Source organism: Engystomops pustulosus, chromosome 10 (genome assembly GCF_040894005.1).
Source record: "Engystomops pustulosus chromosome 10, aEngPut4.maternal, whole genome shotgun sequence".
In the NCBI taxonomy this organism is placed as follows: domain Eukaryota; kingdom Metazoa; phylum Chordata; class Amphibia; order Anura; family Leptodactylidae; genus Engystomops; species Engystomops pustulosus.
In genome coordinates, this window is record NC_092420.1 from 9,663,003 (window position 1) to 9,677,365 (window position 14,363).

A 14,363-nucleotide genomic window follows, 5' to 3' on the forward strand; every position below is an offset into this window, starting at 1 on the left:
ATAGCAGAGCGCAGTATTAGCACCATAGACTGTGAATGGAGCAGCATTTGAGGCACAACAGATCCAGCCCCATTCTCATGATCTGCGGGACCCCCCCCCCCCCCCCACCAATCAGCAAGTTTGACCACTAGGACATAATTTGTAGGGGGCAGACGACCTCTTTCTTAAAGGGGTTAAACAACATGGTTGCTTTCTTCCATGAACAGCTCCTCTCCTGACCACTGGTAGTGCCTGGTATTGCAACTAAGCTTTATTTGTCTCTATACAGCTGATCTACAGTACCAGAAGCAACCAGGAATGGCGCTGTTTATTTAATTTTTTATTTTTGGAAGAAAACTGCTACAGTTGTTCAATCTTTTTTGGGCAGCCCATTTAAAGGACAGCTACCACCAGGATAAAAGATTTGTATGCAAATGAGCCGGAGGGGCTCCAGGCTCCATTAACACCTATGGAGCCTGGAGCCCCTCAGCCTCATTTGCATACAGTCCTTCATCCTGGTGGTAGATGTTCTATAAGTTGGTATATAGAAATATATCTCATAAATGGGGGGAGCACCCACAATCTCGTGTACAATGTCAATGAGGAGAGACGGCCAGAATAGGTGATGGACCTAGAGGTGAGGTATCTGGTGGATGACTTTGTTGCTAGGAATATTTCCTTCCTTTAAAGGGTCAGCACTAGAATTTTACATACCCCCCCCCCCCCCACCTCACACAGCGCCGCTCCTGTCTACAGGTTTTGTCTGGTATTGCAATTTAGCCTCATATTCTTTCTTCAAGGGCATCTACCCCTCAGGCTCATTTGCATACAGTCCTTCATCCTGGTGGTAGATGCCCTTTAAGGCAAATGCCCCTGGACAGAAGTTGCTATGACACTTCCCCCTGATCCTTCACGGCCCCTTTAAACATTTTCTGCCCTCCTGGACCCATCTCCATCAGGGCAATCCAGAGTCAGAGGTCATGCAGGTGGTTGGTATTAGGGGTTGGGGTCCACTTTCTCCTGCGCTCCCCCCCCCCCCCCCATTTATGTGGGTCACAATATCTAATTTTACATGATAAAGACCCATAACTGCTGCTGTAGCACTGGGGGGGTTGCAAGAGTTTTTGGGTTTTCGTTCGTTAGCAGGTGCCACCCTCTTACATCTTCTGGGTCTTGTCATTTCGATGCCCTATTTCTGGGTTCATTGACCCAGAAAATACAAAAACAAAGGGTCGTGGAGGAAAATTGCTAGTTTTTGGTTTCTTTGTGAACATCAGTTTTGTACAGATACATAACATATGGGGAACCACAGCTTCTCTACACAGGCTCAGACTATGATACATCATGGTGACCCTTTAAATGGGTCCTTTTATGATAGATGGGTGGGGGTCCAATGCCTGATCAGCTGACTCTAGGTACCGCGATTCTGCGGATGTTGGGAGTTCTTTGAGTTGGACCCAGAAATTGATAGGATAGGTAAGTACCTTTAATCTAATCACATGACAATGGCTCCCTGCTTGTTCAGTGTCTGTAGAGGGCACAGCGGTGCTCCCCCCACTATACATGACACAGTCACTGTCTATGGAGTTGTTATATTTGGGGCACAGCTGGGTTTATTTATGATGGTGGCACCAATCCCCCAGGGAAACTCCACATAAGACGACATAGTGTCTTCACCCAGAGCACATTGACACGGAACACAGCTGTGAACAACACGGAACAGTGAAGCATAGACATCCCCCGGCCTGTGCACTAGAGCGGACACTGACCTCCTACAATGACAGGTGACACCAGAAGGACATCTACTGCCTGCAACTACAGGGCACCGCCATGGGGTCACCCTCTATGCCCAATACCAGGATAATCTACTTTAAGAGTTTGTATGTTCTCTCCGTGTTTGCGTGGGTTTCCTCCGGGTCCTCCAGTTTCCTCCCACACTCCAAAACATACTGGTAGATTGATTAGATTGTGAGCCCCATGGGGACAGGGACCGAATTAGCAAGCTCTGTGCAGCGCTGCATAATCTGTGTGCAGTATATAAAGGAATTATTATTATTAAAGGGCTATTCCCATCTCCAATAGAAAAGGTATTTTTATTATGATTATGAGAGGAGTCTCTTGTAGGCCACCCCCCCTGCCACTACAGGGGCACCGCCATGGGGTCACCCTCTATGCCTAATATCAGGATCTTTGACTTGCAGAGGGTTTTTGGCACAGCCATGAGGGGCTATTCCCATCTAAGGCCCTGGATGACCTCTTCATCACGACACAGACAACGCATTTCAGTTTAAAACAGGGGGAAGTTTTTATTGACACATTAAATAGAAAAAGACATTTTCCCATATAAAGAAACAATATTGCACACTATTCAGTAAAGTGCCTCTAAAAAACAACGCAACGTACAGCAACGCGAGAACCGGAGAAATCTCAATCACTTCTATCACCATCTTCATCGACGGACCCTAACAAGACATGGGGGGAGCACCAGAAGATAGACACAGCTATGTCTCAAGTAGGACACACAGTATAGGGGAGACCAGGCAAGAAGATGGGGGGGGGGGGGTCCCGGGAGCGATAAAGGTGGAGCTGGTGATGAGGTGGGGGTGAGCAAGACAACACCCCCCCCAAAAGGTATCCCACCCATAATATACTATAGAAGGCCGGGTTCACAGAGGGCAATAGGTGTGGCTTCTGCTTCAAAATATTGGAATTGGACATAGTTGAACCCCACTGATCAAACTCGTATGCCCCATTCATTCTCTATGGCACGGCTATAACCACCAACCCCTGCTGTGCCATGGAGAAGGAATGGAGCACCAGGGACCCCCCTTAGGGACCCCTAATCTATCCTATAGTCAGACCATCACCGATCAAGTGAACTCTGTGCAGTTCCAGCCAACCCCTTTAAGGGTTTGCACATACAGGGCACATTCATGGTGAACCTCATCCCCTATGTAGCACATCACCAGTGCAGCAGAGGCGATTTTACCAATGAATTGTACCAAAATCTGGGGTTTTGACACTAGCGACTCCATGTCCTTGTGTGCCCCCGGCCTTGCCCCCCCCCCCCCAGACACCCCCCCGCATCTTCTTTGACAATTGTAAACCCAGCCCGTGGCCTAAATAAAAGAGAACCCCTCCCGGAAATGCTACAACTTATGAAATGTGGTGGCGGAAGCCCTGCAGTCTACAGGAGCTCGCCCAGGAGCTGACGCTCTATCGAGGACAGTCATGGGATCCTCTACTATAAATAGAAGTGTTATAGGGTCTCATCAAGGGTGCGAAGATTTAGGATTTTTCTTCTTTTTGGGAGATTTGTAAAACATATAAAGTGCGAGGATTCCTCGGAGAGGAGTAAATCCGCATTAAAGGTGCTTTCTAGCAGCTCTACAGAAGACCCCAGAGGCGAGCGCGTTACCCCAGACCAAGCGCTTCCCAAATTCCAGCTCGAGAAGTTGGAGAACTACATTCTGCACCCAAAAAACTGGCTCCTGGGATAAGTCCCCCTCTGGGTTACTTGCCATACAAGCAGCAGTACAATACAATGTCATGGCGACTAAACCGAGTCTTTAGATGTAGCAGTGCTGGTGCGGCTCCCTTATGCACATCATCAATTTGGAGATCCCCCTCCATCAGTTTTGGTTGATGAAAAACAACCCCTTCTAGAAGATAACAGTCTCCGTAACTTCATCCACCACTAGAGGGAGCTCATTGTATAATCTGTATACAGTAACCTCCATGAGCTCCCCCTAGTGGCGAAATGCAGTAGACGGAATTGTATAATTCCTTTTTATGCAGGGGATTTGCTCCAGCCACAAGAGAGATATCAGAAGAGTTTATAAAATATAGAATTTCAGACCGAATATTGGGGGGGGGGGGGGTGTCAAAGGTGAAGGTTCACCGATCTTTTCACTGCAGACGCGGCTGGATGTACAGGGGACCACCGCTGTCCTGTCACTGCTACATGACTCCAACTCGGTGACTAATACTCTCAGGGAGCAGTAAAGTGCTGAATAATATACAATACCATGAGAACCCCAAAAATTAGAATAACGAAAACGCCACCCTTGGTAATTATGCTCAGTGCACAAAGGGTTAAGCAGCTGCGATGTCCGTGATTACGGCTTCTTCCCCCCCTGACAGACTAGTGAAACTTTACGACACGTCACAACAAAACAGAAGTGTCACCCCTAAAAACACGACGACCGGGGGAACTAAGGAGGGAACAGTCTAAAAGGTCGAGAATTTGTAAAGTCAAATTGTGTGAACCATTAACCCCTCGTGAACCATTAAAGGATAAAGAGACGGGGATCGCCGTACCGCCATGCCAGCACACGACTATTAACCATTGCAAGGCTGCACCTCTAATGGGGGCAGAAAATTAGGGGGTAAAATTGCATGAAAGGGTATTGGCCCATTCCATCTTTAGATTATACCATAAATACAGGGGGGGGGGGGGGGGGTCTTTACCGATAACTAGTTGCCTGTCCCAATATTTAGCACCAATGTGTGTTATGGTGACGGATCATACATGACCCAATAGGTTCTTAGATCCCGGCTCATGGACAGTCCATTTTACAACAGGAGTAGAGATGAGCGGATCCAACGTCCCGGTGTGGCCGCGCGAGTTCCCTCTGGCCAATCCTAGTCATGCCCAGTAGTGTTCCTTAGCCGGATTGGCTGTTCGGTTGCCAATCTGTCCAGGTCGGGCAGCTGAACCAGCACGTTGGGTCGGCTCATCTCTAAAAATGAGACAATGTTTCGGGGTTCCAAAATTCCAGCTGCCCTTTTGGCGCTATATCGGATCATACGACGCACAGTGGACGACCTAGTTACATAGTCGAAAAAAGAATCACCCCTCAATGTTATTGATACGCTGCAAGTGATTCACAGCGAGGCAGCCAAAAATTTAAAAGGGTTAAAATAAATTTAAAAAAGACGGCGGCTACCTTCCAAAAACAGTACCACGGTTTGTTACGCTAGTAGTGATACCGCTCACCATCCACAAACAGGAGAGGAGATGTTTTTAGAAAAATCCCTCTACCACCAGGATCTATACAAATGAGGCTGAGGGGCTCCAGGCTCAAGTGTTAATGGAGCCTGGAGCCCCTCAGGCTCATTTGCATATAATATTTCATCCCGGTAGTAGATATCTTTTAACTCCGTATTTAGGGGGTGGGGGGGGGGCACAACTTTTTAGGGCTAATTAACACTTTAGGTGCTGGAATGGGGGTATAAAAGACTCAGCCCTGCTTCCTATCCTACAATGACTAAGTACCCTCCCCTCCCGACCACCCTGGCTGTAGTCGGGTCTCATTTCTTGGAGGTCTGGGTCTTCTTGGGCAGCAGCACGGCCTGGATGTTGGGCAGGACGCCCCCCTGGGCTATGGTCACCCCTCCCAGCAGCTTGTTGAGCTCCTCGTCGTTGCGGATGGCCAGCTGCAGGTGGCGCGGGATGATGCGGGTCTTCTTGTTGTCCCGGGCCGCGTTCCCCGCCAGCTCCAGGATCTCGGCGGACAGGTACTCCAGCACGGCGGCCAGGTACACGGGGGCGCCGGCCCCCACCCGCTCGGCGTAGTTTCCCTTCCGCAGCAGCCGGTGGACGCGGCCTACGGGGAACTGCAGGCCGGCCCGGGAGGAGCGGGACTTGGCCTTGGCCCGGGCTTTGCCTCCGGATTTCCCTCGTCCTGACATGTCTCACACCTGCGGGGGAGGAGGAGAGAGCAGCGGTTAGTGTCAGCGGGCGGCCCCGCGCCGCCTCCCGCCCTCCTTCCCTCGTACCGTGCTCGGTCTCCTGGTCCCCGCTCTATGGATCAGCCGCAGACAGCTCTGCCCTCCGCCACAGCCAGCGCCGCACTGACGCCAAGCTCCGCCCACAACGGACTAGCCCAGCGCGCTCGCCGCTCTGATTGGCCGCCGCTGGCGCACTCCCGCTCTCTCACTGGACGCACCGTCAGGAATTCATTTGCATGGTCACGCCCCCTCTTTAGTCGCACAGCGCTCTGCTCAGTGTGAGTAGCGGAAGCCACTGATGAAAGGGTTAAACAAGGTATCACAGAGACAAGAGGGGAGGGGACATAGAGGGGGCGGGGACACAGAGAGAGAGAGAGAGAAGGGGAGGCACAGAGAGAGCGAGAGAGGGGAGGGGCCAGAGAGAGAGAGAAGGGGGAGGGGCCAAAGAGAGAAATAATGGAGAGGGGCCACAGAGAGAAAGAGATAAGGAAGAGGGGCCACAGAGAGAAGGGGGAGGGGACAGAGAGAGGAAAAAAAGGGGGAGGGAACTCAGATAAAAGTGGGAGGGGACTCAGAAGGGGGAGGGGACAGAGATAGAGAAGAGGGAGGGGACAGAGAGAGAGAGGGGAAGGGACAGAGAGAGAGAGAGAAGGGGGAGGGGGACACAGAGAGAAAGAGAACAGACAAATTTAAAAAAAAAATTCTGTTGTTTTTCTGCTTCCCTGTAACTTAGAGAAAAACCTGTAGTCAGGTATGCTGTATGTGTGTGTATATGATGCAGGATGGTACTCTATGTATGTGTGTATATGCGGTATGTGTGTATAAGCTGTGTATATATATATATATATATTATGTGGGATTGTAGCTCACATGTGAGTATACAAATATGTATATTTTTTTAAAAGGAGGAAGGGGGCCCCACTGATATGGGGCCCTGGGTCTTCTAGTTACACCCCTGCCTGTAGTATTTTTTTTCAATGATATGGGGAGAACTGTAAAAGCAACTCTGAGAGCACAGAGCACAGCAGTGTGAGGACAGCCCACCAGTGCACATGGAGAAGCTACAATCCTGGTATGTAAATCTGTATTTCACAGTCCTGTTGCTACAAAAAAAGGTCTCTCCAAGGAAAATACATAACACTGGCTGCAGAGAGCACAGAGCACAGCAGTGAGAGGACATGCTGACATGTTAAACAGACCCTTTACACTCACAATTGATTTATTTAGAAGTTCAAGTCGCACAGTGATTTGGCTAAACTGAGAGATCGGATATTTAACCAATCAGAACACTTGGCTGAATATCTGGGTTCACTAATTATTACACACTGGGGATCATTTACTAAGGGCCCGATTCACGAATATTTCAGATTTGCGCCGATTTTCCCTGTATTGCCCCGGGATTTTGGCGCACGCGATCGGATTGTGGCACATCGGCGCTGGCATGCACGCGATGGAAATCGGGGGGCGTGGCCGAACGAAAACCCAAACGGATTTGGAAAAACCGCCGCATTTAAAAAAAAAAAAAAAAGTGACGCGGGACTCGCACTTACCTTCACTAAGAATAGGTGTACTACAGTGCATTTCTGAGGGCCTCGGGGAACTTCAGCGCCAACTGGTGGACGTCGGAGGAACTGCCTTAGTGAATCCCGGCCGGACCCGAATCCACCGCAGAGAACGCGCCGTTGGATCGCGTATGGGCCGGGTAAGTAAATCTGCCCCATTATCTTTGTATGGGGGTAATAAGCTACAACCACTTACCCCTTACAGAGGCCTATAAGAGGGTATCACCACTCAGACACAAATGAAAAAAATTTTACAAACATATTTTTTATTAAACATAATAACTTGTGCAAATGGAACAGAAATATAAAAGGCTATTAAAACGAATCAGCATCAGGTAAGTCGCCTCCAGAGGGCGAACACAGGGAGAACCCACACCCGAAATGGCAACAATAGAATCAGGAAAATTAAGAAAACAATAAATTTCAAACTAATGCCATGAGAGGCTGAATACTGCAGGTATCTGACTAAAACGGACAAGAGGGAGGAGCCTCCACCCAGCGCTACTAAAAACCATTGGCTTAAGTCAGATCCCTGGACACAGGCGGGAGGACGCCCCCTCTAAAAACAAGGGGGATGCCTTAGTACCCCTTTTTGGCTAAGAATTTTGTGGAGAGATCCTATATGACTAGGGAGGGAGCAGGTGGGCCAAAAAGAAAGAAGGGAAGATTCTAGAGAATCTCTGGAGCACAACCAGAAAGGGTGGGAGGAGCTTTGTAGGCCAAAGGAAGGTAAATAAAGGATCCCTGATGAGTTTTTCGATCATCCAGGTTACCACAATGTGACCCCTCCAGCCCAACAAACAACCACAAGAACAAAACATACAGAACCTCAATAACAAAGTATATAAACAAGGCGACGCAGAGAAGGTAGTGCTGAGCCGTAATGGTATTTGTAGTGTCTTCTGGGGTTCATGTCCTTTGCCTCTTGGGTGACGGTTCCCCTTCCTTCTTCAGCCACTGATGCATTAACCCTGCACTCGTCTTCTTGGGTGACAAAGCCAACTGAGAAAGCTTGGCCGGTTTAACCCCTTCTTTTTCTTCCTTTTTCGGAGACTTACTTTGTAGCCATGCCAACATCTTCTTACTGCTGGCGCTCAGAGCCGGCTCCTACGGGAACATACAAGAAGCAAACGTCACTCACATCTGAACTCATCAAGAAGTGATAAGACATGACATTAGATGGGAAGATTATGAGATGAAAGTGGCTGTGTCCTTCCCAAAGCAGCGCCACTCTTTGCCTGTAGGCGGTGTAGGGTATTACATCACAGTCTAACCTCACACAGCCCATGAACAAGTGAGCCGGCGTTTCAGAACTGAGGCAGCCTTGTTGTTTTTGTCGTATAAGCCCCTTTTAGAAGTATTTTGCAGACTTACCTTCTTCTTTTGCAGGATGATGGGGGCGATGCATTCTGGGGTGTTGTTTCGGGAGTTGTTCACTATAGTGGACACAGGGTGGTACGTGATGTTTTCGATGGGGTAAATTAGCTTAAGGGCTTCTTTTGCAGGGACCTCTCCAAAGTCCAGCCACTTCTGGATCTCCTCATCGCCGTCCAGTATAGCCGGCATCCTGACAACCGAGAGGAGACAAACATGAAACTGCATGAATTTTATCATATCTCATCAGGATGTGAGGGGATTGGCAGGAGGTTTCTCTCTTCTTTCCTTTCAGACCAATCTAGCAGTCAGCCATCTAAAGTGTATGGTTGTCTTCAACAAAACTACCATTGAAATCCATGCATCCAGGCACCGTAACTGTGGAAATCTTCTTATATTTGTTTTCCATGGCCTCCATCTCTCTAAAAACAACTTTTAAAATTATTTAATGAAGAGCTTGTGCTCAGTGTAATAGCCTGTGAAGCTGCAGCACAGATGGGCTCTGGAAACACCTCCCAGAGCCCTTCTGGCTGATTGGCATAATTTTAATTGTTGATTTTAGAAGAAAAAAGGCCATGGATAACAATATAAGTCACAGGGCCTGGATCTATGAGCAAGTAAGTGGTTTATCATGATGGATTTTAATTAAATATTTTCTTTAAAGCTTATAATCTACAAGCTTAACATATGAAATGGAGTCATATAATCAGGCAATTTAGGATAAAACTAATCTGGGTATAGAAAAAGGAAATGAGAGGCGCACAATTAGTGATGGGTAACAAGGAGACGTTCTCCGCTTCACTGGGTCTGAGTCAACAAGAGAAGCTGCTGCACCACCAGAGGAAGAACAAACTGGATACAGAAGACTGCGGTGGGTTACAGTTTTACAAGTGCCATGACCTTAACATGAACTAATATAAATGATCTGAATGAGAGTGAGCTGCAGTACCAGACACAGCCACAACTGTGTGCATGGTGCTAGACCATTGACACATTACATGGTTTCCTCACCGGTCATGAATCCAGTTCATACTCTTGGAGGCGTCCACGGTGATGACAGTATAAGAATAAAGCGTTTCTCCACCTCCAGGAGGTTCCCAACAGTCAAACAGTCCGGCCATGGTGAGCAGCCTCCGACTCCCTGCATCGGAATCATCCTTAGAATCTTCAGACTGGAGAAAGAATGTTTCCAAGAGGTCATTTTATACATAATAGGAATTAGGAAACGGTTTCCTTATTCCCAGGCTGAGATCACTTGAAGTCACAGATTCAAAAGCCTGAGGCTGCACTACTGAGAAAATCCAAAGACAACATACGTCTTGGGTGCTGTATAGGCCACACCCCCTTCTCAGTTTTCTGGGAGTGCAAACCATTACTACTGAGATATCATTGATGTACCTGTTCTGATTTGACGGGTGGGAAGTATATAAAGTATGGCTGCTTCTCCCCGTCCTGTCTTCTCCACTCGTAGAATCCGTCTGCGAGAACCACACATCTCCTGCCTTTAAAGAAAGGCCCCTGCGAGAAGGAGGAGGCGAGACCTTCATATGGAGCTGTTCACACCATCCCAACCAAATCACTGGAGACCAAAACAACACACTTGCCTTGTACATCGCCTTCTCGCTCATGGTGTCGCTGCGGCAGTTGCTTGTGTTAAATTGCATTTTAGATGGGTTCGTCTCGGTGAACCAGGACGGGATAAGACCCCAGCGCATGGCGGCCAGGACTCGCTCCGAAGAGTCAGCATCCTGTACAAAAGAAAGTGATCACACCTGTGATTATGTTGTTAGTAGCAGCAGGACTATGAAATATGGGTTTATATTCCAGGAGTTTATCTTTTTACAAATGCACTGGGTTATGTTCTCACACTGCTGTGCTCTCTGCAGCCAGTGTTAGGTATTGTCCCTGGAGAGATGTGTAATCATACATTTGTATTAGTAGCAGAAGGACTGTGAAATATGGATTTATATGCCAGGATTTTAGCTTCTGCAAATTCACTAGGGGCATGTCCTCACACTGCTGTGCTCTGTGGTTTCTGCCACCAGTGTTAGGTATTTTTCCAGGAGAGATGTGTAATCAGACCGTTGTGTATGCTGTTGGTAGCAGCAGGACTGTAATATATAGATTTATATCCCAGGATTGTAGCTTACACATGTGCAATGGGGGCGTGTCCTCACACTGCTGTGCTCTCTGTGTCGCTGCAGGCCACGTTTATATATGCAATGTAACATGTGATCTCAATACAAACGCCAGTTCTCCCTAGAGTGCTGATAAAAATAAAACTGCAGCAGTCTTCTGGGTGAAATCAATGAGCACAGCAGTGTGAGGCCACACCCAAAGAAGTTATAATTCTGGAATATGATGAAATATCCTACGGACCCCAATATTTTCTATTCTGATATGTTTGGAGCATGGACTCTCATCCTACCTTCTGAAGATGCTTCATAGAGAGCAGGACGGGGCTGTTGGACTGGGGGCTTTTATTGTAGGATGGGTGGTATTTATCTGCGTCGCCATCTCTCCAGTGGGGTCGCTTTTTATGTCCTTGCTTGTCTTTGTATTCACAAGATTTGCTGACATCCTCTGGAGCCAGAGTGCAAGCTGTGCGTCCACACATCTCGTATCCGGTCCTTCTGTGACAGAGAGATATACACTGTTACAATGGGCTTGTAGGTAATAACTATGTGTGTAGAGGGGCTGTATCTCCTCTTGAGGATCAGGTCTGCAATTACAACTACAAAAAGATTAGCAACTTTGTAATAAACTTTGAATTTGACTGCCTCACAATTTTCAACATCTCTGCTCACTGTCTGTGAATAGAAAAATGCTTACAACCAGAAAACCTGCTAAAAACGTTTCACAGCTGAGGGTTTAGTTGCAAACATATACAATCTAGGTAATTGCTGGTGCAGTGGGGGGTCGCAGTTATGTTTTGAGTCTATTGTTTTACTCAATTTTTAGCCTTAAACACTGGATTTGTGTTGCTGATGTATCTTGCTCTCATAGAACTGCCTAGACTGCATACAATTGTAGCAAAATCTCAGCTGTGAGATGGTCGTTCTGCACCTGGACAAATAAACAGCCTTTCTATTGAAACAAAAGTGTTTCCATTCACTCACAGCAACTAGAGATCTAGAAAATAGAGAGAACAATAGTGTTGCACAGTCTTTTTATTCTCTATATAAAACATTCTAAAATCTATGACTAAATTACCTGGTGGCGGTAGAGTTACATAATACGGCAGGAGCTCGGTCTGTCACTATACACGTCTGCAGTCATATAGAAACCACGCTGAAACCAATATATAGGATACTGGCGACAAGTGCACAGGAAGCTGTTACTCTCAGATACACAGAACTGATACCTAAACCCCTGGGGATTTATGTGAAACCCCAAAAGAGTCGCACCGACCCCTGACCCGGGCAAAAAGGAGGTTTCAGAAGGATAAAGTGAAAGTTACTCAGATTTACAGAAACCTCCAAAATAAACTCAGAATCCCTGGAAAAAAAAAGGTTTTGCAGTATTGATTATATCTGCCATTGACAATGTTCCTGGTTCCCCAAATCAATGTTTGTAGAATTATCTTGCTTTGTTTGTAGCCAGAGGTGAAAGCTTTATATAACTTTCATAGAACTACAAGTCCCAGCATGCCTTTCTCATAATAACCTGGTATACAATGCTGGGAGTGGTGGCAAACAAACAGACAGAACAAAAAAAAACCCAAAACACCTCTATAAGATGTTCTGCAGCAGTCTGCACCCTGTAGCTCTCAAGTTGTTTTTGGACACTACAACTCCCAGCATGCCATGACAGCCGGCATGCTGGGAGTTGTAGTTTCTCGGAAAAAAATGTGTCAAACCAACGCTGTAATGTGAAGAACAGACAATAGACTGTAAAATCCGATGTAATAGATTATACCAACAACAAGCGCACTGACCTGCACAGTAATACGCCTATAATTGGTACCCGGAACTGATCACACGGCCACCATGTTGCAGGAAGCGGGATATTCCTGCGCGCCCGTTTACATAACTGGTCATGTGATCCCTAGTCACCTGACCAGGACCCTGTCAGCTAAGTGGGCGGGGCTAGATAATGATCGACAGTTATGAGCACAGGGCAGGTAATAGCCAGGTAGCTCTATGCTTCCCGGCTGTCGTGATTTTCTCACTGGATTGGGACATCCACTAGTCGTCCAGGGATGAGTGCTAGAGGTTACAGCAGTTATCTCCAGGACTACAACTCTCAGTGTATTAGAAACTGTTGGGAATTGTAGTCTTACAATATAATGTATTATGGTTATTATGTATCATATGATTGATTTATAGATAGATATGTATTCATTATGTCTCCTCTGGTTCAATTTCTCTAGTTTGGAGTCCATCAGACACATCTGGTGCCACTTATCCTATAGACGAGTGATGGTCCAAGTGCCCAAACTACGCCCAAAAACCCACTTATTTATCACAAAGTGCTGACAAGGCAATTTAACCAGCAACTTTTTGCTCCCTGCTCCACCACAGCTTTCAATTGTATTGGCGTCTTAAGGACACCAATACGGTAGAAAGTAGGAAAATTCGGATTATCATTGTAGCTTCCCGCGAGGACCCCCATGTACAGGAAGAATCGTAGGGCAGGAGCTCCAATGATGATCCAGCCCTGTCCACATCACCTTGATCCTTCTGAAGTCCCAGGAAGTGTTGCTTTAAATAATGCTGAATGTGACACATCCTGGGCAACACAGAACTGCAGGAGGAACTGCAGAACTTACCGTTCAAGCTCTGTGGTGGGGAAAAGGCCTGAGTGCCCACATGGATGGCTCCGAGTGCCACCTCCAGCACCCGTGCCGTAGGTTCACTACCACTGCTATAGACCGTACATCCACACATTGTAATCCAGCTTGCGCAATCCTTATCATGTCAGCTGGGATTTCCAGAAAAACCCTAAAATATCCACAGTATTAGGGCCGCTGCTTCACATAGTAGGAAGGGCACCCACCCACATAGGTCTGTAACACTGCCAGGCTGCACCCTTCTAGAGAAGAAAATGCCAACTCACACGAGGGCGGAATTATATATAAAAAAAAATTATGCACGTTTAAAACTGACAGGACAGTCAGTCCATCTACAAAAAAAAATCCATCTACTTCCCATCAAAGTCAACACTGCTGCCCTGTCCCCTCCTCATGGTTTACTTGGCCCATAGAGAAGTCCATCCATTGCTCCAAGTCCTTCTTTTTTTATAGGGATAACCAAGGTATAGCACTCGTAGCAACCAAAATGCAAGCTGCTGGTATGGAGCGAGACCAGGTTCTAGATCATAGAGGTGGGTCTTCAGGTAGGAAACCCCTTCTATGATATCCATATAACATAAATACTTATTGGATAGCGGTTTCAATTAGCTGTCTCAATGTCTATGCAGGGATGAACAGATACTGAACATTCACAGGTTATGTGCTTTGGATCTGCAGTCCATATGTGATCATTAGGGCAGCACGGTAGCTTATTGGGTTAGCATTACAGCATTGCAGCACTGGGGACCTGGGTTCATGACCCAGGGTCAACATCTGCAGAGTCTGTACGTTCTCTCTGTGTTTGCGTGGGTTTCCTCTGGGTCCTCCCACACTCCAAAACATACTGGTAGGATGATTAGATTGTGAGCCCCATTGGGGACAGGGACCGATTTGGCAAACTCTGTGCAGCGCTGCCTAATATG

General features: G+C 47.1%; 2 protein-coding genes across 4 annotated transcripts; both read right to left on the reverse strand.

The window, feature by feature from the left end:
• Nucleotides 1–2,259: 2,259 nt before the first annotated feature.
• Nucleotides 2,260–5,902, reverse strand: LOC140105070 (histone H2A type 2-B-like). Its single transcript, XM_072128961.1, has 2 exons — nt 5,761–5,902; nt 2,260–5,682 (listed from the first exon to the last, which is right to left on the reverse strand). Exon 2 carries the CDS (start codon nt 5,671–5,673, stop codon nt 5,293–5,295), a length of 381 nt encoding a protein of 126 aa, XP_071985062.1. The 5' UTR covers nt 5,674–5,682; nt 5,761–5,902; the 3' UTR covers nt 2,260–5,292.
• Nucleotides 5,903–7,519: 1,617 nt separating this feature from the next.
• HMCES (5-hydroxymethylcytosine binding, ES cell specific) lies at nt 7,520–12,727 on the reverse strand. Of its 3 annotated transcripts, none has more exons than XM_072127495.1 (7): nt 12,586–12,727; nt 11,077–11,281; nt 10,253–10,396; nt 10,047–10,166; nt 9,660–9,820; nt 8,649–8,841; nt 7,520–8,381 (listed from the first exon to the last, which is right to left on the reverse strand). In XM_072127495.1, exons 2-7 carry the CDS (start codon nt 11,263–11,265, stop codon nt 8,184–8,186), a joined length of 1,005 nt encoding a protein of 334 aa, XP_071983596.1. In that variant the 5' UTR covers nt 11,266–11,281; nt 12,586–12,727; the 3' UTR covers nt 7,520–8,183. The 3 variants fall into 3 exon arrangements, with proteins under 3 accessions (XP_071983596.1, XP_071983598.1, XP_071983597.1); XM_072127497.1 differs by having other exon boundaries at nt 11,077–11,278; nt 12,586–12,681; XM_072127496.1 differs by lacking the exon at nt 12,586–12,727 and adding an exon at nt 11,862–12,020.
• Between the last annotated feature and the right edge of the window lie 1,636 nt (nt 12,728–14,363).

Excerpts from the sequence above, each read along its gene's own strand:
- LOC140105070 (XM_072128961.1), bottom strand. The coding sequence starts at position 5,673 with ATGTCAGGACGAGGGAAATCCGGAGGCAAAGCCCGGGCCAAGGCCAAG.
- HMCES (XM_072127495.1), bottom strand. The coding sequence starts at position 11,265 with ATGTGTGGACGCACAGCTTGCACTCTGGCTCCAGAGGATGTCAGCAAA. Across the intron at positions 9,821-10,046 it reads CACCCGTCAAATCAGAACAG|TCTGAAGATTCTAAGGATGA; the intron begins GTACATCAATGA and ends TTCTTTCTCCAG. Across the intron at positions 8,842-9,659 it reads ATGAACTGGATTCATGACCG|GATGCCGGCTATACTGGACG; the intron begins GTGAGGAAACCA and ends CTCGGTTGTCAG.